The following is a 24,052-nucleotide window of genomic DNA, read 5'->3' on the forward strand; positions in this document are numbered from 1 at the left end:
AGTCACTGTAAAGAGAGAGAGATAGCTGTCACTGCTGGAGCAAACCTACCATGCAGCCCTGCTAAGCTTCTGACTTCACAACACTACAGATAAAGTTTCTCTCTCTGGTATTACTACATTAATCCACAAAATCAATTCAGTCATCTGAAAGGAGTGCTTTGTAGAGGTTGAGACCATGGGAGCTGATCCTGCCACGTGGACTCCTGCAGCCACATCGAGTCCAGCTGGACTTCCCAACTTTACACAAGGATGGAGTCTCGGTTTGCTGGAGCCAAAGCCTGAGCCAGGATCATATCATCCTTGTATAACTGCCAAGGTTTTACAGTACTCTTGGATAAGCTAGCCACATAAGGCTTGAATAAGTGTGCTCAAGTCTGGATGCATTACCCAGGTTCTAACAGTTACTCCCTTTAACAGACAAACTGGCCTCTCATTAGGACAGAGAAAGAACCAGCATTAAATAATTCTAACCATCATATAAAATAATTTGGTCAGCTAAGGTTTAAGTTCCTTTCCATTACTTACTTTAGCACCTAACCTTGACGTAAGGAGGCTTTCTGAGCACTGACTTCTTTGGGGCTTTCATAAAGATTGCCAGCAATGGAAGGAGACATAATAGCTTGATTCAGATAAAGAAGATTCTGCTTAGCACTTCTGTACTTAGTTCGCTATACAGTTATTCCTACAGCCTGTCCTAAAGCACTTTTAATCACACCTGCAGATAAAACGCAATATGAAACAGTAATATCAGAGCATGTTAACTTTAGCAGAGCTGCAGCTGTCATCAGTTTTGCCAGCAATGCCAGCAGATGCTCCCGAATAAAAGTAGTGCTCAGGAGGGTGGCAGAGCCTCTGCAAGCATCCAGCTCTGTCACCTCTGCCCCTTGCTATGCCACAGAAAGGAGGTCTGTCTGGATTTCCTGCTTGTACTCGCTCATACAATGCTCATGCCAAGCTCTCTGCCATTTCTAATTGCCTCTTATCTCCTGCTCCATGCAGTCAAAAAGAAAAAAAGAAAGAAATAAAAGGCACAGTTGTACTGTTCCTAATATTTCCAACAGAAAAGGCAGATGACATTGGGCTATCATCACTTGAGAGAGTTACCTGGTATGCTCGCTTCATAGTGGTTAATTTGCCACAGTCACTTCCTCCTATCTACAACTCAGCCAAGGAAAAAAGTGCAAGCTGCAGCAGTGCTTTCTAGGGGAGATATCAGCAACAATTTCATTTCGTAGGAAGAGTGACTCCAGTAAACTCAACCAATTTCCACCCTAGGAAATATCAAAGAAAGGAAATGTAATGGATAGCTCCACTCCTGCAAGGATGGCGGGCAAGGAAAGACTTGTGGGAAAAGACAGCTCTCTGTTGTTCTTCTCTTTTATATTTGCTAATATTGTGACTGCACTTCCAGCTCTTCCATGCCTATCTGAAGGAGCTGAAAGCATGCAAAACAGAAACTCTCTCAGTACAGTTACCTTTGATTCATTTTAATGCTCTCTAAATTCAAGAGGACAGACAGATGTTGTGGACTGCCCTTCACTTACTCCTTCCTTGACAAAAAAAATCCTATTATTCTCTTTTTCAGTACAACTCAATATATTCTTAAATTGTTATAAAGAGAACAATTCTGCAAGATGAGTAATATTTCCAGGCTCCCACTGAAATTAACAGAGTATTTTGGCATTAGGAACTTTGCAGTGTCAGGATGTCATTAAAGATCTCCAAACCCGCCTTGTAGTGTTTTTGATGCCTGAAGTATTCATTCCAGCGCATTCCAAAAGAGCCATCAATATTCTCAGGAGCCATGCTCCATGTTACCACCAAGAAGCGAAAAGCAAATTCAGCTTAGCTTCAGCATTTTAAGAAAGCACAAAGGAAGAAAGAAAACCAAATTCACAGGGGTGGAAATAAAGCACATCGTGTTGGTAACAACATATGGAAAAGTGTGTCCCATACCAAACCCAGAATTTAGAGTGTCCTTTCACAATTACAAAAAGCCCCACAGGATCCCTGGTACAGTCCTCTGTTTCTCAGTCTTGCATACTTACAGGTCTGGCAGTGATTCTCTGTGGGTCCCCAGCATCGGCCTGTGCAGGACTTGTGGCATCGACCACCTGCAGGACAGACAGAAAATGAGACAGATTAGAAATGTGCCTTCCTTTCATTTCTTCAACATCCAGCAACTGCTGAAGAGGAGGGTCCATCTGGTCTTTGGAGTGGTTTTATGCTCTATCAAGGTTGAAACAGTGCCTGTAAAAAAAGCCCATATAAATAGCTAGAATTGGTGTCATATATGTATGAAAGAGGGTACGTTTAGATTATATATCAGGCAGAAGCTCTCATCTGTGAGGGTGTTGAGGCTCTGGCACAGCGTGCCCAGAGAAGCTGTGGCTGCCCCATCTCTTGCACCCTGCTCTAGTGGAAGGTGTCCCTACCCGTGGAAGGGGTTGGGACTGGATGAGCTTTAAGGTCCTTTCCAACTCAAACCAGTCTGTGATCCTGTGAAATACAACCTATCAAAGCGCTTTATACCCCAAATACCTCTCTGCTATGTATAACGACTGGGACATTTTAAGCAAAAAACAGATGAACAAGTCAGGAGGACTGAGAAACAATTTCATCACCCAGGGCTATTACTATTGCTTTCTATGTCCCATATAAGACCCAGTCATTCTTCCACAGAAGAGACATCAGTGCTAGAGAGGATGTCTGTCTGTCTGTCTATCTCATGCGAAGTTTCATCTGAGCAATGGGGTGATATATTTAATGCCCTAAAAGCTTTTCATATCCAGCATCACAATAAAGGTAATGTGCCCTGTGCAACCACTTAATCTCAGCAACACCTAAGGTCACAGGACCTCTCCTTTTCTGGCTGCTGGTTCTTTAGGTGCCTGGGCTTGTGCTTCTGAAGGAGCCTCATGTTCCTTCAGAAATTAAAGGTGATGCTCTACAATGTCATTTCACATACTGACAGGCTTAGTCCCTTGGGAAAGGTATTGTAGGTGCTTCCATTGTAAAATACAGACAGCGGAGGAAGAATTAGCAATAGCAACTTTTATAAACCACCTAGTAATTAGTGACTAAAACTTCAGCTGGACTGAAGAAAGAGTTGAGTTCACATCTTCTGTTTCATGATTAAATGCTGACCACTGTGCATGGAAATGTAAAACCAGTAGAATGAGTGGCACATTCTCCTGTGGCAGCATCTTACACTGTTTGAGAAAACATTTGGACAGGGAAGACTTCCCATGAAGTCCTGACTGTGAGTGAATGGAGACCTCATTCTGCAGCTCTCACCCAGACATAGCCAGAGCTCAGTCACACTCCTGCTTATAGTGATCCGCCCTCCTTAGTGCCAGGTGCTCCTGGAGCATACAGGAAGAGCCTGCCTTGCTGCACCCTGAGCCCCAACTTCTAAAACCCAGGGGAGGAGTGCCTGAGGCATAGGCAGCCAAGCCTTTTATACCCAGCCACACCTGAAGGGATGAAGTTGAGAAGCCCAGCATAAGCCTTGTTGAAGACAATGTTATGTGATAAGGAACACAGTCCTTATCACTGTTCTTTGTAACCACAGGAACCTAACTTCATCTTTGATTAAACTTTTATTCATCACTGAATGCTGCTGAGATTCCATTAAGCAAGTTTCCCATTTGAACCTGTTCCAGCAGCTTACCTTTCAATCCTGTATTAACAGCAGCTGTTGTTAACACTGCTCCATTACACTAAATCAAATACTTCCCACACGCCCTGATGGGAGATAGCACTGGAAAGTGCAAAATGTCTCCTGGTGAAGGTTGGATCACCCCAAAAGGAACCACTGCTCCTCTGCTAGAAGTGTGTTTATAGCTGTGAGATGTTCCACAGCTGAGCAAACCCACTGTAATAGTCTTTCTGTCACGACTTTTCAAAGCCAGCATTCTTCCCTCAGCACTTGTGGTGCTACTGATGATGTTGTATGGTAATTACCACACTGTATGCCAACTACCTTGTTAAAACTACCAGCTCCTCGCTGCATTCGTGTTCATTTAAAGCAATTATACTTGGGAAGCGTGGTTGCTGACATCACCAGCACATAATTTGCTGTCACATTCTGCCATCTGTTTGTTTAGATCACAAATGTACTATAACTACATAATGCAAACTCATTCTGGCTGACAGCGAGGGGACTCCATCTGGCATGAATAATGCAACTTTAATCAGTAATAACGATTATTATGATTATTAAGAGACTACTGGAACCTGCACAGAAAGCAAATACGTCCATATTGATTTAGAAGAATGAAAGTTTAAAGAGAAGGTGAGGTAAACAGCAAATTAAAGAAAGGATTTTAACAGAGGAGGCTTGATAAGATACAGTTTGTTTGTTGATTTTGGTGCTCACTCAACTGAACAAAAATGATCCCTAGGAAGTGGGTTTTATAAACTGGCTACCCTGACCAACAGAAGTGGGAAGGAGAAAGATATGGCCCTGGATGCATGTTCAGATAATCTTTCCACCACTTGCTTTGCTTGGTCCTCACCTGAGCTGGAGCATCCCTGCTGGGGGTAGATTGGGAAGAACTGCAACCCATGGACAACAAAGCCTCCTCTTTCAAGACTCTATTGTATGCCCAATCCTTCCTTGTCAGTCAAATCTCATGCCCATCTCACTTAAGGGGTCTGGAGTTTAGGGAGAAAGCCTGAAGTCTGGCAGCTAGATGCAGTATGAAGCACTGCACACATCACTTGCAATCACATATTCCTAAGGAAGAATAAGGCAGCAGTTTGGCTGCTTCTTCCTCTTTCTGTCCCTGGATTCTATCCCCTTCCAAAACATACTGTATGCACTGGGCTATCCACTGCAGTGGATATCCATATGCAGTGAGGTAACACAGAAGACACTTCAAGCATCCCTCCAAGTGATCTCTAACCAAAGAACCCACACACGCTTCTACAGAAGCCACACTTAAAATACAAATCTTCATATTTGCAACTCCCAGGTGCTGATCCTCCGCATGCAGTCAAAAATATATCCAACCACCTTGATTCCTCCTGGAAACAACAGAGATCCAGCATCTTCAAAAACCATTTTAAAAGTTGGTTTTTCACTTGCCTGCCTGCTTCCTGGTACATGACTTTGTTTGGCAGGGTCAGAAAATCATTTGCATTTAAACAGAGATATTTAACAGTAAGGCAAGAAAAGGCTGCCAGTTCCCTTTTTTCTCACTGGGAACTCCAAGGGTCTTTTTCATTGGTTTCACTTTTCTCAGCCGCAGAGAAACAACAAGGTGCAGAGCCTGTAGGCAGCACACCTCCGAACTGCATTGCTACATGTGCTTTGGAAGGTCAAATATACTGAGAATTCAAACCAAGCCACAAACTCCCTGCACACAGTGTGTCTGCATTGGTTTGTTTGTTTAAAGAGAAAAATAACTTTCTTTGCCCTCAGGATAAACTGGTCCAGGTTCTGCCCTCACGTAACTCAGTATTTCACCTTGTTTCCCCACCGTAACAAGGACTGATTGCTACACATCAAAGATCAGCTCCGTAAGTCTAACACAAAACCAGTCCCATGGAAGTCAACAGAAGCAGTCAGAAGCATTCATGCGAGGAGCAGGTCTCACTATTAGATTTGCATGTCAGGCTTAAATGATAATAAATCTATTGGCCCTAAGACTGACAAGTAATTCTATTCTCACAGAGTTCTCTATGCATTTGAGTCTTCTCACTTTCACCCTCCTGATTCTCTCCCCCATCCCACTGGGGGGCAGCGAAAGGCTGCGTGGGGCTGAGCTGCTGGCTGGAGTTAAACTATGACATCTCTGAGCCAGGGAAAGTCACCAGCCGAAAACATTTGCTCTCTAGCTTGGGAAAGACCAAGGTTACTTCCTCCTTGTGCTTTCCTAAGAATTCAAAAGGGCTTTCCTTCAGTTCCAGACTGACTTTATTATTTCAGGAACAGTCAAACCACAAAGGATTAAGTTACTGACAAGACAAGAAAAATGAAGTCCTCCTCTTAGCTCTCAGCTCAGTATAGTACAGAAAAGAAACACTTCTTCTTCCCCAGCAGCTATGCCAGCTGCCTCAAGCAGACCTCCCTTGATAGGAGAAGGAAAGCAGAAATAAGAAAAGAAATGGTCTCATTTTGCACAAAGACTGCATTTACAGATGGTTTCTATCGGGTTAATAAATCATTAATAGATGTTAGCATACCTGCAACACACTGATGCTGAAGTGCGAGGAAACACAGACAAAATAAAGGAGCTCTAAGGAGCTCTGATGGTTACAAGCCACGGTTATAAGCCACCTCTTTACTTACCTAACAGTCTAAACTTACTGATTAACTACCAAAAGACCTATATATCATTTATTAGCTTCTGTAAGATACTCCTAAACTCATGCTTCACCTAAATAATCTACTCCTGCAAGAATGCTAGAGATGTCATCTAGCTGTTTCTAGACATAATGAGCCCTAAGGACCAAGAAGTTCCAGCTATACTGTGCGGTAAGAGTCCCAGTCTCTTCTTTCCATTGTTCAGATGGGACAGAAGGTTTAAATACACTTGTGTGTTATTTTTCTAGGCAGCTAAAACTCCTTAGTTTTATGCATGAAGAGATAACAAAATCAAAATGTAATTCAAACATGGCAGCACACCATTAACAAGAATTAAAGATACTATTGTTGTGATGGATTGTTCTGCCTGTATCAGGCTGTAATGCTTTCCTTGTCTGACTATTCCTATTGTCACACATTCATTCATTCATACTTCTTTGTTAAGCAAAAATAATTGAATCTTCTACCAGCCCTGTGCTAGCCTTCAGATCTCTGTTAGTGATTTGAAACGTAATTACCTAACAGAAACTCATACTTTTCAGGATTCCCCTTTCTTTACGGCAGGAGAGACGTATGTCATACGAGAAAGTAAAACTTCCTGTAGTAGAAGAAAGCATCTTATAGAGAAACCTAGTGCCCATTTTATCTTCCTCTCTGTAGAAGTGTTATGGGATACAGAAAGCTAAGGGTCAATTCCTCTACTGCTCTCCAACTATGTTGCTTTCACTGCTGTCAGATGAGTTCACCTTGGGATGTATCACCAAATAGTTTTCCAACATGGAATTAGTCCCATAAAATTCAGGTTTTTCTTTAACAAGCTGTAACTGCACTGATATTGCCACTTTTATTGTGGTAAATGGCAGCACTTCAGCTGACCTTTCTGTCTCATATCTGTATTGCTGCTCTACTCTGCAAGTCTCCATGCCCAATAGAAGTACCCTGCACAAATATTAACAGGATCCCTTTACATTAAAAACTCGCATTGTGTTCTTCAGTGATGAATGCTTACTCTATGGAAAAGCACAGCACTTTTTGTGCATGCCAGCACCATCCATAAGTTCACGTTTTCTAGCACCCACCCTCTCCGGGTGTGTGCATCTGGGGTATGGGGACCACTGGGGCTCAGGGACAGTGAAAGCAAACTCCCCCTAACAACTGTGTCAATAGCGACTTCCAACTCTGCACTTCAACGCCTCGATCTTCCCCTGATCTTCCTCAGCAGATAAGAAGAGACACACACACAACTGGAGAGGGACTCAGACACAGGCAGCTGAAAAGAAGCTGGCATGGGAAATAGGTCTGAGAAATGAAAACGATCCAAGAGATATGCCCTGAAAGACAGGCGTGGAAAGAGATACGGGTGCAGTGTGAGGGAGAGGGAACAGAGATAAAACTGAACCAGCACCGCAGAAAACAAAAACTGAATACCAAAGGGAGAGGCATTTTCTTGAGTAATGTGGGATGGAGACAACACCCATACGTGCGCAGGGACCAGAGATCTGTTAAAAACTGTGAAATTACAGCGTATCACCAGCTATACTGGTGGCAGACAGTTCTGATTTGAAGAGAGATTGGCCACCAGGGGTAAAGGAATAAATGGGAAGTCAAGAAGAGTGTGTCAGCAGCACCGAATGAGCTCAGGCCGCTGGATTCATATCTACTGCTGACAGCTCTGAGCCGATAGGAAGCAAACTGTAACGTTACTTCAGCTGCTACAGAAAAATGTCTTCAGGCCACAGTAATGACTACAGAAAGGGACCTGAGGGGGCTAATGGTTATTTTTCTCTGCCTGGAACAGACAGCACTGGTAAGGCTCTATGACTCGATGCATTAATTGGGGGTTTAGTCATCCACACAATATAAAAACCTTCACGTGTGACATAGTCTAAAACTTTACACTGATTAAACAATTAAGAGCTATTAATTATCACTGCTTATAGCTGTTAGCACAGAGCAATGTAAGTGAATTCCCCCCACTGTGATGGTGAATTAGTTCCAATCAGCATCAAATGCCTTGCTGAACATACACACAGGGGTCCTGAGCAAATGGGGGGATACAGCTAAAGGGATAGGTCAAGTCATACCTGCTGCTAGGCAGGCTCACTGAAACAAGAAGCCCTCAGGAATCTTTCTTGTAATCATTACTGTTAAAAGAAATACATTCCCCTCCAGTAAGCCATACATAACTGCCCATCCTCACCCACCTCTGATCCTGAACAGCAGAGCTGCTCAGACCCTGTCTAACAGGGCTCCAAGGGGAACACCCTGCCCCTCGCTCTGCCTGGGTGGCTCTTGGGCGAGAAGCTAGATGACTCCTAGTGTCACATGCAATCCACAAGTTTCAGGCAGTCCTGCGGAATAGGGAGCTGGACCCAATGATCCTTATGGGTCCCTTCCAACTTGAGATATTCTATGATTCTGCAGGGACCATCCTCAAAGCATACAGATCACAACCCCAGATCTCTTCAAAATACAGGGGTAGCTCTTATTTTCCCTTTCCTCTGGCAGAAGGAGAGGGAGATGCTAACATTCAACTAGAATGCAAGGTTATGCATGCTGCTTTCTCCTTTGCTTACTACGATGGAGACTCTTGCCTCCCATGATAGCAACCCAAGAAATGGTCTACAGGCTGTTTTCTGGAAGGGAGCTCACAGGCCCTGAAGGAAGAAAGCTGGATACAGAATGCATCCATTCTTAGTTATTTGCCTCACAGCTCAGTGCTTCTAAATCACTGCAGAAGGAGTACATCTAAGTATCAGTCCGGGCACCTAAGACTATTTCTCTGTCATACCCAATGATTGCTTAATGCTCAGAATTTCAACATGAGTAGAAAGGACCGCAGCTCAGACTAACCTGGGGCAGTTACCCCTGGGATGTGGGAGACTCAAGGGACAGATCTGAATGCCTTCAGCAGGCAAGGTGGGAAGCTGAACCCTGCTCCCTCACATCCTGGGCAACTCCTAAGCTGCTAACGTATTTCATAAAAGGGGAAAAAAGCCCTTTTTATTTAGGAAATTTGAGTGTGAGCAAAAGACACATCTGTGAGTGGAAGGCAGCAGGCAAGTAGGCACTGCAGATTCCCAGCAGAGACCATAAAAAGTCAACATCTTCTTTGCCTTTATGTTCACTGCAGCATTCTCCCCTGGTTTGCTTCTGGCAGGTATTATTTAATGGGCTCCCTCCTCTGCATCGGGGTCTCCAGAAGTGCATGAATTTCACATCTAAGCAGCAGGCACTGTGACACGTAACACTGGAACACCCCTCCTTGCCCTACGACCCGTCAGCTCTTTTTATTCTGGCTCATGGCAGTATGTGCTTCTGTTTGTGCTGTGACAACACATGAAGTTAAAAGCCACCAACAAGCTGAGCAGCAGCGACTCCTACCAAACACAGCAATCAGATGCGCACCCACATCAGTGCCTGTAAGAAATCTTAAGCCAGGTAACAAGGATAGTTACAAGGTGCAGCAGCACACTTACCCTGGGATGTGTAACCCTGGCTGAGAACCAAAGGATGCAGATATAAGGTTTCTTTTTTGGATACAGTGTGTAACACTGGGTCAGAAATCTCTGCACTGTTCAGTTGAAGAAACTCAATGACACGCTGAAAAGTAAGACCCAAAGCTAAGGGTATTCTTGTGCTTGTTTAATACCAGCTCCTCCACCCCTCAAACAGATCAAGTCAGTCAATACCACGGAAGTCAAAATAATGTCCTGTAGTAACTGAAAGAGAATTTTACTTTTGCTTGATATCATGTACTATTCCTAGAGTCTGCCTGGGTGCTGCTAGGTGTGCTCATGTTTTAACCAACTTTTGACTCAATTAAATGGAAATGCTAGAAAGGAACTCCCCATCTCTATGAGATCTGGAGTTCAGTTTTAGACAAACTCTAGATAAGCATCATAATATGCTTATTCAAATGCAATTGCTTATTCAAAATGTATCTCATAGCTGTTTGAAACAAAACTGATTATTACAGAACAATACTTGGATGACAGAAGCCCTTTCTCTGTTGGAAAACAATGCTTGGGCATATACTCTGATATTTAGTTTCAGCGATTGCTACACACAAAGATTCAATGAAAATGATCATACAAACAAATTTCAGGCTGCAATTTCCTGGCTAATCTTCAGCTATCAGGGATCTGCACAGAGGTGATGCTGTGGACATCATGCAGGCTTAATATGATGAGTTTGGTATGAAGTTTTCCTTTTTCATATCTGGCAATTTGTATAAAACCACTTGAAAAGCTTGCATTAAGTATCTTGCTCTGTAAAGATTTCCAACATTTCCCCTGTGTCAGAACACTTCACTGATGATGGCTTTTATGAGTTTTCAAAAGTAAATTACAAGCTCCTACAAGAGGTCCCGAAAGAAGGCTTTGAGATGTGAAAGCTCCTTTGAATACCAGCCTGAGGAGATCCTACACACAGGGACAGAAAGTGTGAGCGACTGCAGGAGCATAAAATACATTCTTTTTTTTGTGTTGCTACTTCCTTGTCCGTTGCTTAGGAGACAGAAATTTCCCTTCTAGTCACTCAGCTTCATTTGACACCACAGCGCTGTCCTCTCCCCTGCAGGAGGTGTGAAGGGATCAGAGAGAAGGCCCTGAAACAGTCCTGGGTTTAGCAGAGCAGTGGCAAGAGCCCTTTAGCCAGACTGTCCACAAAAGCAGGACAGGAACTTTAGTGACAGTTCTGAGAATGTCTGCCAAAAGAGGCACGTGTAATAAAATCCTGACACGAATGCAGGTGTGACAGCAATAAAGCTAAAAGGGGAGGGCTTACATTTTACAAGCAGCAGAACAGTCTGTTGGGAGAAGCCCATCACGGTGCTGGCTGCTGAGTCCCAACACTGCACCCACCCACTGTGCTGGCTGCTGAGTCCCAACACTGCACCCACCCACTGTCACCACCCCTCGTGCTCTGCACAGCAGCACCAACCAAGCTCACTCTGAGCTGGTGGCTGGGCTGTGCATCATCGCAGATCTAACAATATATAACTTAAAAAAGGGTGGGTGGGAGGCCCACAGCAGCTTCAAGCACCAGTAGATGCAATTAAGTGGATGGTTTGATAGTCTTTCTTTTCCTCCTCTTTCCCTAAGCAGCTCTTCAAAGGCAGGTAGCTGGAGCTTGCTGTGAAAGACCAGTTCCACCCAGCCACTCAGTACAGATCTGCCAGCTACCATTCAGTGAGATTATTTTAAATATTTGGAGTATTTGGGGTTTATTTCCCACTTTGAAGAAACACTGGTGCCTGTTAACAAAGCAAGCTGCTTGTAATGGACAGGGATTCGATCACTTCAACTGTGATTGCACAAGTCTCTCCCTTGTGCAATATCCTGCTTAAATGCCACCCTTCTTGTAAATAGGTGGTATACTGTAATGCTTTATACACACACAGGTTGCCATTAAGAGATAAGCATTTACTAACAGTTACCACACATGTGGAGCACTGTAATTCTGCAGCCACAGAACAAGCACCACTGTGGTATCATACAGCAGCACAGTGACCTGTGCCACTTGGTGGGTGACTTTGACCCTGGAATTGCTTTAGGGAGGAAGGAAGCTCCTCAGTAAAACAGGTCAGCACTTTGGCAGGGAGCTTATCTTTTGAAATCTGTATTTTCCACTGCAAAGAGATGCCCATGTCAAAGGTTCTTCAGAAGCTGCTAATGCTGCCTTTTGCAGTGCCCTGTTTTCTGTGTCTATGACTCCTTAAGATCCCTGGCTTTGTAGCAGTTACCTTGCTCGATCCCTGGATCTGGCAGCCCAAGGACTTCTGTTCCTCACGGCATTCTTTATTTATATTAGCTAGGTACACCTGTGTTTGTTACTTACTTTTTATTCAGTGAACTCAACTGTTAGGGGCTTTGTATTTCCATTAAATGCCACGTCTGCCTGCCTTTCAGATCTGTTCCAAGGGCGTTCAACAATTGACAAATCCCTTCTGAAAACACTGGCTGAAGGTATTTATTAGGAAGCTAAACTGATTCCCTTTATTTAAAATACACTGTTCTGCAGTGAGGAAAAACATTACAGGCAACTTCAAGCACTTCAGCTTGAATTACTAATGCAAAACAAGTTCATTATGTCACTGGATATCCTGTATTCCTCCATCTTCAGTTACATATGCTTGGCAAAACTACTCTTTAAAATCAATTTCTTCTGTTATTATATTTGTCTTTTCATTCCAGGTAAATAAATAGACTCTCTTCTGACTAGAGATTCCTTAACGGCAGAAAAAGCAACCTCCACATACGCTGAAGGTGGCTGTGGGACTTTCTGGCTGTCTGTATTATGCTCTGATATAACTTATCTTTCCAACTGAGATACCCATGAAACTGTAACTGCTGCTAAGACGAATGCTGCAAACCCTTGAAGTGTGTCCCACATGGAAGCAGCTTTCACAAAGCCGGTTAGCTATTTGTGGCTTTTTATCAGCTTCTCATCCTAGCTTTGCCGTGGTGAAACTGGTGGCAGGGAACACATTCTGTACCGAGACCACCTGCCTGTAGAGGTCCCGCTCACCAGTCTCCAAACATACATTTAAAACGTTAATTGAACTTTAAGTAATATCCTCAATGACAGGTTATAATTTAACAAACTCCGCAATAACAAATGTCTTCAGGGTACACTTTCTGGAATGCCATTTTCTCCGTAGGTAGTTTCCAATTGAGATGTACACCTGCAATGACACACTAGCTATTCTGAAAGTTGGCTTTAAGCGTGAATTAATCACTGCCCTCTTTTCTTTTCACCAGCATACACAAATACACTGCTGTTACTCTGGACTTCTGTTGAGCTAAATCCTGGTGCTCTGAAAAAGCACAAGGTACCTTGCAGGAGTAAGCAGACAAAATGTGGTTGTCTCACCTGTGTCTTGGTATGAGGGCTGGGGGTTGATTTGCACATATTCACTGTTTACATGGAATTGTCTCCCATAACAGGAGCATCGACTCATCCAAAGGAAAGCTTTCCTTGTACTTGTATTTCCCCTGTGTCCAGCTCTCCTGAATCTTTACTATCTGATGGCATGTTTCCACTGAAGGGAAAGGACTCCATCCTCCCTCCACTCTGACCTAGGGCTCCCCACTGCTTCAGTGTGTCTTTCCAATGGTAGCAGGACTGTTTTGGACGAGCCAGCTGGAAACACTGATGTACACATGGGCAGCATTTTATACAATTTAGCCACAGCACAACTGAAAACTGGTGGAAGGCTGAGACTTTTGGGAGAGACTGCAAGGATCTGAGGAACCCCTATTCTTCAGAACTGTCACATAATCACTTCAGAATTAAATACCCACTGGTTTGACCCAAGCATAAATTTCAGATAAGTCACTATGTGTAAAAATGATCCTTTTCTAATACTGTGACTCCTGGCCCAAAAAACGAGTTCCTGTGCTCTGTGAAGAATTACAAGGTCACCACTGAACATTAAATTAACAGGCTGGCTACCGTCAGACTCCATTCTGTAGCTGCAACAAATGGCCCTGCAAATTCACCTACAGCAGCTTCAAACACAGCCTGTTAACACCCAGTGGAGAACAAAGCCTATCATTTACACAAAACTCCATGCAAATATCAACTTATGCTTCACACTACAAGAATAGACTCAGAGAATCATGGAATAGTCAGGGTTACAAAGGACCTTAAGATCTCCCTTCCATGAGCAGGGACGTCTCACCCCAGACCATGTCGAATATACTCTGTAAACTGAAAGGGAGGTACGTGTATCCACGTAGTGTATTTTGTCCTATACCAATTTATACCATGTAAGGAACTTTTGTCCTTAAACCTGTCTGACTGTCATGGTTTAAACCCTAGCCAGACAGCTTGTTCACTCACTCCCAGTGAGTGGTGCTGGGCTGAGAGCAATCAAGCCCCACCCCCCCCAGGCTCTCCCCTTCCCCGCTCCCGAAGGGATGGGGAGGAGGATCGAAAGAGTGCAACTCCTACGGGTTGAGACAAGAACAGTCCAGCAACCAATGTACAACACAAATCACCACCACTACCACCAACGACAGCAATGATAAGAGAAAATAACAAGGGAAGAGAATATGATACCACTGGCCGAGAAACGAGTCCCACCCGGAAGCCTGTGTCCTTCCAGGTAACTCCCAGTTACATCCTGGGCATGACGTGCTGTGGTATGGAATACCTCTTCGGTTAGCCTGGGTCAGGCATCCTGTTTCTGCTTCCTCCCGGCTTCCCCTCCTCCCTGGCAGAGCATGAGCCTCACAAAGTCCTTGGTCAGGGTAAACATCACTTAGCAACAACCGAAAACATCGGTATCACCAGCACTGTTCCCAGGATGGAAGTCAAAACACAGCACTGCACCAGCTACCAAGAAGGAGAAAAAATGACTGCTACTGCTGAAGCCAGGACACTGACATAAAGAAGCATTGCTACTGAACTAAGTTTCTACCAAATTGCTCCCATTTCTGTAACATTTTAAAGAAGTACCTTGCTAGAAACTGTATTATTCCTTTTGCCAGTGTGTGGAAAACTTGTGGTAGAACAGCCCAGCAAGCTCTCAGCTATGTGAGTTGATGGAGTAGCAGGTTAACCTAAATAAAGCAACTCTCAAAGATGGTGTAAACGAGAACACGAAGGGAAAAAACTGATTCACATCAACCAAATACATACTATACACAGATAAGCATGTCAAACTGAGCTAGAGTGCTTCCAAATACACCTGCACCCAGGTAAGGTCAATCAGAGCCTGGACTGTCTGCACCAGGAGAACCCAGAGCTGACATCCTAAGCAACTGTGTGGCCAGCTGGTCCATGTTTGTTCTTTAAATTACAAAGCAAGGAGCAGCCTACATGGTAAACTTCTAATTAGGTTTGTCTCTACGTTTCAATATTAATAAACCACATGAAAAATGCATTAAGAGCCAGCTAATTGGTGGCTCTTTAAAAGTAACTGTAAATGAGCCATTACAATACAATTGGGGTGTGATTCCCCAGGGATCATCACAGGACTGATGCATTTAGTATCCCAGGCAAGGGTTTAGAAATTATTAAACAATCCCAAGCAATAAAAGATACAGATGACAGGAAGGCTGTAATCCCAGCAAAGAGCAACCAGTGCTAGAGGCTGAGCCAGGCTGGTAGGTAAACTGGAGTCACTCACACCTAATGTTCTTTATACAGCCAAACAGAAGGTTGCATGTTTTGGTATGAAGCATACAGACTATGTATGCTGGAAAACAGGGAGTCTCTAAAACACAGAGGTGTCAGAACTGCCTGAAAATCATCTTCCTCACGTGGAGCTGAAACATAAAGGATACAATTTTTACTCCTAAAGGATATTGGTTAACTCAGCAGCAAACAACTATATCTATTTCAGTTTCTGTCTCCTAACTGCACATTGGAAAATACAGATATTCTACTTTGATAAGCAACTAAAATTATTCTGGGGCTGGAAAGAAATTCCTCACTTTGGGACTCTCTATCTGTTTAGCTTCTGAGAGTAGTATTAGGAGAGCTGACTGTATGGGAAGTGCTATTTCAGCATGGGGAAGATGCTAGCTACAAGACTGCTCTTTAAGCTACCTGGAGAAGGTGTAAGAAGCAACATCATCTGCATTTAAACCCGTTCAAATTAGAAATAAGGCAGCTAGCATTATGTGTTTTAATGCTAAGAAACTAACCAGCCTCAAGGGATGGCTGCACATCTGCAAAGCTTCAGGCCAGTGTCAGGAGAGCAATCAGAGGACCAGAACCCTGTGCTCACCCATCCAGTGGCTGCAGGAGCTCCAGCCAAACCAGGGCTGCGGCTGTTCCTGAAACTCAAAGCCAGGTTGGAAGACAGGCTGTGGGTAGGAAAGTTACTGAGCTCAATGTCAGGCAAGATGATGATGCTTCAGAGCCTCTGCAGACAGGAAGACAGAGCTAATGATGTTTCAAGGCTTCTTTTGCCCTTGAAAAAAGTTGTTAATCAATAGGTAAAAAAGAACTATGACATCTTGAAGCAATGTTTCCCTTGAATACATCATGGGATTTACTGAATCCCAGGCACACAGCTGAAGACCAAGCCTTTTCTTCCCATGCATCATGTAACAATGTAGAAGTACTTCTGCACAGCTCAGAACTTGGGTGGTTTACCTTACCGGGTGCAATCTGATACAAAGTAATGGATAGCAAGTAACTGAAGTTGTTCTGCTTGAAAAAATGCCTTGCCAAAAATTCCACCTTTTTTTCACAGCTGAGAGGGTCTCAGTTGAAAAGCCAGATCAAGGCAAGGGAGATGTACCCCCAGATTCCACTGCACTTCAGAGTCTGAGCAGAAATTTCAGTTCATGGGAGTACTTTAAAATGGGCTTAATTTCCACAGACTTTAGTTTTCCCAACTCTGGGCGCAAAGAGTCATAGAATAGTTTGGATTGGAAAGGACCTTAAGATCATCCAGTTCCAAACCCCTGCCATGGGCAGGGACACCTCCCACTAAACCATGTCCCCAAGACTCCATCCAATCTGGCCTTGAACACTGACAGGGATGGAGCATTCACAACTTCCTCGGGCAACCCATTCCAGTGCCTCACCACCCTCACAGTAAAGAACTTCCTCCTTATATTTAACCTTAACTTCCCTTGTTTGAACCCATCACCCGTTGTCCCCTCCCCAGCATCCTTGTAGGCCCCCCTCAAGCAGTCCTGCATCAAAGAGACACAGATCCAAGCAGCAGTGTTCTCACTGGTCTTTCCCTAAAGCTGGTCAGAAGGGAGCTGTCTAACAAGTTAGAGGCATTTTAGGCAAGCAGTCTAATCCTTTTTTCCTGCTTTGTTTCTTGCACCATCACTGGAACTGGTGTCTAGCTCTGAACAGGAGAGCTCTAGTTCTTCAGTTATTAAGGGACCAAATCCAACAAGTGGATGTGGTACCAGGGGAATATGCTGTTGCAAAGCATGGCCTTAGCATGCTTGGCCAATGTTGTAAGTCATGGCTTATTTCTGGAAGGAGAGAAAACCCATTTTCAGCATTGCAGAAGCAAATTCAGCAACATATACCTAAGGGAAAATCATGTTTAGCATTTTTGAGATTCCCACTGCAAGGTGCCCAGCTTAAAAAGCCCAGGCTGACAATGTTCATTTCAGGTAAATAGAAGAGAAGGCTGCTTTCAAATTACAATTAATAGTAAAAGCTTCAGCTACAAGATACCAGTATGGGAAAGGCTCTGCAAACAGTATATACTAGTAGTATTGCAGCCAGGCACAGACGTATCTGTCCTTGGAGAGCTGAGGTACACATGGTCCCTGCTACAACATTTGTTGATCACATTTCAGCAGCACACGCTGAGCTCAACGTCGGCAGCCACAGGCTGCGTTCATCTCAACATGAGACCATGTAATTCAAAGGCCTCTCACACGAGGTTTTTTGCATGCGTTTGATCACAACTTGAAGCAAGGGGTAGAATCCATTTCAAGATAAAGGGAGAAGCAGCATTTAGGATTCCTATGTCTGCAGTATTTCTGTCTTAGTGGTTAAGATGTCATGGCCTTTTCAACCAGCTTCTTAACACTGACAATAAAAGTCTGTGAAGAAGGGAATCAGAAAAGCTTTATTCCCAGAGTTCACCGGCCATGTTACTCTCCTGTCTAGCACTGATGTAAATGAAGGGGATTGCCTGAGTTGGCAGATACAAGGTACCAAACAAGCACAGAGGCAGGGGACTGATTTTATTTCAAAGCATCTTTGTCTTACTCTGCCCTTTTGTCTTCTTCCTCTGCTGATTGCTTTGGAGCAGCAGGGAGGGTGGCAAGTGAAATTATCCCTGAAGTGGGACCATTATCAGCTCTTCTGTCTGGCTGGGGAAGGGAGCAGCAGCATCGGCTCCCTCCTGGGAGAAGACAAGCAAGGAATGGGGCAGAGCCCTGAGCACAGGCTGATGCACAAGCTCACAGGGCATTTATATCAACTTGCTGGAGTCCACTATGGCATCAGCAGAAACCTGGCAGGAGTTGGGCTCTTCTCTGAGGGTGGGTCCTTGTTCTGTCGGACAGGTTAATATTTTGGGAGAGATTTATGTCTGCTACTGATGGTTGGAAACAATGCTAGTGATGCCAAAACCAAACTGCTATTTAGGCTTTAAGACCTGCTGGAGTGATGAAGTATCTGATTCTGATACAGCAGTTTTCAGCCTTTTGTCCCTGAAGTATTGCCTGCCAGGGAGCACTACTGAGGTGGTCACAGTGAAACACCCTCAACAACAGGGCATAAGCCACCCTCCAGTCCTGCCAGCCATGGCTACTCATGGCACACAGGCCGATGCATCTACCCAGGTCTTACATGATCACACATCTACACAGACTTCCCCAAATTACTACTACTGTGGACTTTGTCAAACTTGACAGAGAAGGTTTGGTTGGTCTACATTCCCAGACTGATGCACCCCTCTGACAGACCTTCTCCCTCTCCTGGAAAGGTTTTTAGATAAGCAGTAAGCCCCACTCATTCTTTCAGACACAGGAAGTCCCAGAGGGCTTTCCTTGACACCCCTAGCACTTAGGATACTCTTACTATGCCAAGCAAAGCATACCTATTCGGTTCCAATGGATGCAGCCAAGATTTGCATTTGATAGGAGGCACCTGAGACTTTATGCAAGGAAACAGTCATGTAAAATAAACAATAGATATATATACATGCTGGTCCAAAGGAGCATGAGTCACAGTCTATGCAGAAAAAAGACCAATGCACTGAGCATAATGTGCAGCAGTGGAAAAATAGCAAGGCTGGGCCCAGCAAGCACTCACATTGCCTAGCAGATTCTGAAAAGTGACAGGTGAGCCAAATTTGAGAAGCATATACCTTATTTAATGGTACTTTATAACCCGACTTAATGATACTTTATGTGGGTTTCCATTCTAGGGTTATAATTTGATGTTCATTTCTCCAAGTCCTTTCTGCACCAGTACAAATAACTTGTCTTAATCCTTTGTGAACTACCAGTGTAGTACATTCCCTTTTCTCCTGCTTCTTGACAGGTAGTAATAAAGTTCTACATTTGAGTGACTTCATTGGAAGGCTTTATATATATATGTATATACACAGAGAGACCTATGAGTGCGCGTAACAGTGCATGTGCGCACATATGGACAGCTATTTAATTTTAGGCTATTTTAAATGGTGATTTCTGTACCTGAATTCTTTGTTTCCCCAAGCCTTAACCCCCCTGTTAAACCACTTTAGCCATTTGCTGGCTTTCTGTATAATGGGGTTGATATCTTCTCCTGTGTAAGTTGTGAAGACAGAAATGGTTTGGATTAGCTAATTCAATCAAATTTCACACAACTCATGCATAGCACTGAGATGGAATCTGGTTTCTTGGACAAGGAAACTTCTGTTTATTAAATTAAATATGGCCCAACTGTGCTCTGCTCTATCCCAAGTAAGGAAAAATAAAGTAAAATCTGGGTGGCTATCTTAGTGAAGCTGCATTGGGATGTAGCTCTCAGTCATGACTGAAAAGAAGCTGTTATCAGCTTTATCAAGCACAATTTGTTCCTTCCATATGCTTCAAAACAACTAAAAAAAGGATGAAAAAATGGTTTAAGAAAACTGGACTTGCTGTGGGAGCTAATATTTGCCTTTATTACTTTCTGGGTGTGATTCCAAAAGTACTTGGCACTGATCCTGTTCTGATTCCTCTGGAGTCACCAGTATGACCTTTGTCCGTTCAAAAAGATAGTATTGATGTTGGTTGTTTTTTTAAAAGAGCTTATTACCTTGGTGTTGCAGAAGCATTTGTCTTGAAGAACTGGCAAAGGTTAAAAGAAAACCCAATAACAGAACAAAACAGAGGAACAACCAAGTCTTTTTCTTGTTGAAGTAATGACTCATAAAAGCATACAGGCATTCCCTAACCTTCAAAGGTTTTATCAGTTCTGCTTAGAATTGATCATCAACAGTGATGAGGGGTTTTAATATGTAAATAGGATAGCTGGCTACATTACAACTGTGTCAGGTTTCTAGCCAGAAGGCATAAGAGATGAGCCTCAGCTCCAGAGCTGAGAGATCGAGGAGCAGTGGAGTTTAGCGGGCTTCTGGAGGAAGCTGTATCTCAAGGAGCTGTGCTCTGATTTAAGGGGAGCAGGTGTAATATACAAAAGCAAGTCAGCCTTATATAAAACCTATTATTCCACAAAGCACTTGGTTAAAACCAAGGTGCTGCTCAGGAATTATGGGACTTACCAAGTGGTCTTTCCCCAGAGGCTAATCCCTATTTATTTTTCTGAATTCATAGCATACAACTGAAGAACTGAAGTTGTTTCTTGGTTGTTGTGGAAGGTAAAGAGGCAATTGGTGATTTATACATCCTCAAGGGACACTTTATGATATGGCATGCAATCCAGAATGTCCCTATATCCAGGATGCTCAGAACATGCCTGTTGTGGTGTCACTTCTGACATCAGATATAAACTTCTTCCCAGCCTATAGGTGAATTTCAATGCTGATACATCCCAAGGGTATTGTTTAATAGAATGGTATTATTCTGAATGCTCTTTATTATGGAATATTTTACCTAAACACTTTGTATTACAGTCACCACCATTCAGCACAATTCATTATCGCTGCAAAAATCATCAAAATACAACTGAAGGTGAGTAACTCTATGGGAGGGAAATGGAGAAATGCATCAAACAAATCCATCAAAGTACTCCAGGTTTGAAACTGAGAACATTAAAATGAGAGGACATAATTAAAACCAGAGAAATATTTGCTATATTATGAAGAGCACCCCATACCCTGCAAATTCAGTCTTCATGATACACACAAGACAGCAGGATATCTACTTCTTTGAGGTTCATTTGTCATCTAAAAAGAGAATATCCATGAGCTGATACCATAATTACTTTAGCAGCTAATTATGATGCCATAGACAGACCATTATGACTCAAGGACCAGCCTGAGCAGCAGGAACAAATACAAAGCAAACACTAACGTCTGTGCTTCCACAGCAGCACAGTGGCTTTAGCAATAAATAGAAGAAAGAATACGCAAAAGAGAGACAACAGATGAGAGGCAATTCAGATGTTCACAAATACTCTCTGCAGACAAAGTGTTTTTATGATTAGACCAAGTGTTCCTATAGGCAGCATAGAAACTTTGAAGAATGCAGGGAAAATTTACAAATACAATTCTCCATAGCAGAGGATGAGGGAAAACTTGACATAAATCATAGAATATGTGTCCATATTTATACCATTTCATGCTGAGCAGATGCAATGCTAAGAATAAAACTGATACTTACATCCTGAGCTGCCATTTGTTGGAACCAAAGTGAAGTTGGAGGCCCAGGGGTTACGCACGATATCCTGCCAATGAATGGTGTCTGCGAAGCAAAGGAATTTGTTCTGGCCAACATACACCCCTCCATTGAGTATTTCTGCATTAAAAAAAGAGATCATACTTGTAAGACTTTTGTAATCAAGTATGGAACAAGTGGATAAAATAACCTTCAAGACTGAACTGACTTCAAAACCACAATCAATCAACCTCACTATGCTGTATTTCATTAATATGTGCTGTCACTTAAACTGGGGTAGGAATTTTCTGAGCCCACAGCACATTGAGAAGGTTCCAAGTCACCACGCTATCTGGATAAGCAGGTTTCCTGATCCCATTGTGCTGCTGTAATACCATCATCCAAAACACCCAAATACTCAGTATCTATGAACCAAATCGAGAACTACCACTGACACGGCTTGCTGGAAGCTTTGTGCTGAAGGGAGATGCTTTCTGAGCAGATGAAAGTTGGTTGGTTTTTTGTTGTAATTTTCATGTTTACATCAGTTTTTTTAAACAAAAATGGATTGTTGCCCTGTCTCTAAAGACTTGATTCATCAAATCTCAAGATGAAAATGATCTTACAGTGTTGGTTGCAGCCCAGGGTTTCCTCTGGAGCAATAACTTGGAGGGTTTTACCCTCTAAACATTTGTTCAAATTCACAGTTTCTCTACTTAACCTGGCTTTCATATTTCCCAAGCCGAGGACAATCCATGTGACTTCCATTACAGTTAACAGGAGCGATGCAGCTAAAACCTCCCGCACTGCTTAGTGTCAGAGATTCAAGCCTCAGCAAAGAAATGTTGAAGGTTACTTACTAATGGCACCTTAGAATGACATTAAGTGCTGCTATAAAGCCAGGAGTGTCACACTTCTCGCAGACACATTAAGAGTAAATCATGACCATGGTGGCAATGATTAAGGTCATCTGATAGTCCTCATCTGCAAGAAAACCTTTGAAAGCTGTAGTGGGGATGCTAATATTGACAAACAACAAGGAAGGAATTAATGCATCTTCTTTTAAATTGCAGGGTTTACAGGCCACAGCGTGAAGAGGAGGTAGCCCTCAAGAAAAGAAGATATTATATAAGAGATGATCTGTAAATACATCTTTCCACCATATTAATCAGTTCAGAGTATTACTATTTCTTAGAAACCTCTGGTTTAAAAGCTTGGCTTTTCATTGAAAAGGAGCTTAAAAATAAAAACAATAATAATAATAATCTTATACAGAAATGAGTTCAGATTAGAGCTATAGTAATAATCTGTCTGCATGATATTCTTATGATCCCTGAAAAAAAACTCATGCAGCATCTGTTAGCAATTCTGTTCTGGGGAAAAAGCAGGACTCGAAAACATGACTAGTAATGACTTCATAGCAACCTTCCAGTATCTGAAGGGCCCTACAAGGATGCTGGAGAGGGACTCTTCATCAGGGACTGTAGCGATAGGATAAGGGGTGATGGGTTCAAACTGAAAGAGGAAAAATTCAGGTTAGATATAAGGAAGAAGCTCTTCCCTGTGAGGGTGCTGAGGTGCTGGCACAGGGTGCCCAGAGAAGTGGTAAATGCTCCATCCCTGGCAGTGTGCAAGGCCAGGCTGGCTAGAGCCTTGGGTGACATGGTCTAGTGTGAGGCATCCCTGTTTACGGCAGGGGGCTGGAACTAGATGATCTTAAGGTCCTTTCCAACCCTATTCTATGATTCTACAATTCTCTGTGTTGTCCCCTCTATACAGAATTACCTAACCCATTACGGCCCAGATTTCCTGCTCTGTGGGATCCAGATTCATTCCCTTTCTACCTTCCTGTTCCAACCTCCTATCCTTCTTTATGCTGAATCCTGGGCATGTGTAAATCAGCGCAGATGCATCGGCTTCACTGACTTGAACTTAGATGCATATTGCACTTCTCTGCCCTCTCTTAGCAAGAACAATGTCTGCAAAGACCTAATAAACCCTGTTACATGTTAAGCAAATGAAGCACAAATGTAATCAATATACACTAGAGTTACACTATAATGAACTCATCATCATAAAGTCATCATCTCATTTCAATTTACAGCACTGAAAGCGAGAGATAAAGTTAAACAATAAACAGGAGAAAGGCAGGCATCTCTGCCTATGCAGATGAGCTAGCAAAGCAAGCCAGGCAAGAAGAGGTTTCTTCTCCTGTGTGCAACACCTGAGGTGCCTCTCTGCTAAACGCTTTCATAGGCTGGAATAGGAAAATGAATGACAAGTGGCCCAGTGAATTTTGTGATTTCTACTGTGAAGAAAGAAGCTGTTCCTGCCGAAGAAGCACTCAGGACTGTTCACAGTGAAAGGTATTTTAAGTACCCTTTTGGGGAGAGTATTTGTGTCTTCTAAACCAATTCTTTGTGACACCAGAGAACTGCTGGTCTGAGTACAACACTGCTGCCTGGGACAGGAGGCTGAGCACTCTGCT

General features: G+C 43.2%; 1 protein-coding gene across 7 annotated transcripts in view; it reads right to left on the minus strand.

Moving 5' to 3' along the window:
* ERBB4 (erb-b2 receptor tyrosine kinase 4) overlaps nucleotides 1-24,052 on the minus strand; it is a 606,677-nt gene that overhangs the window by 181,443 nt on the left and 401,182 nt on the right. For all 7 annotated transcript variants that reach the window (XM_057412359.1, XM_057412357.1, XM_057412354.1 and 4 more), the window contains exons 4-5: nucleotides 21,571-21,705; nucleotides 2,049-2,114 (exon numbers count right to left, since the gene is read on the minus strand). In XM_057412359.1, the coding sequence (XP_057268342.1) occupies nucleotides 2,049-2,114; nucleotides 21,571-21,705 (201 nt within the window). The remainder of the gene's footprint in view (nucleotides 1-2,048; nucleotides 2,115-21,570; nucleotides 21,706-24,052) is intronic.

The sequence above is a fragment of the Pezoporus wallicus genome, unplaced genomic scaffold (assembly GCF_028554395.1).
Source record: "Pezoporus wallicus isolate ANWC-B61680 ecotype Strahan unplaced genomic scaffold, APGP_CSIRO_Pwel_v1 contig_6566, whole genome shotgun sequence".
In the NCBI taxonomy this organism is placed as follows: domain Eukaryota; kingdom Metazoa; phylum Chordata; class Aves; order Psittaciformes; family Psittacidae; genus Pezoporus; species Pezoporus wallicus.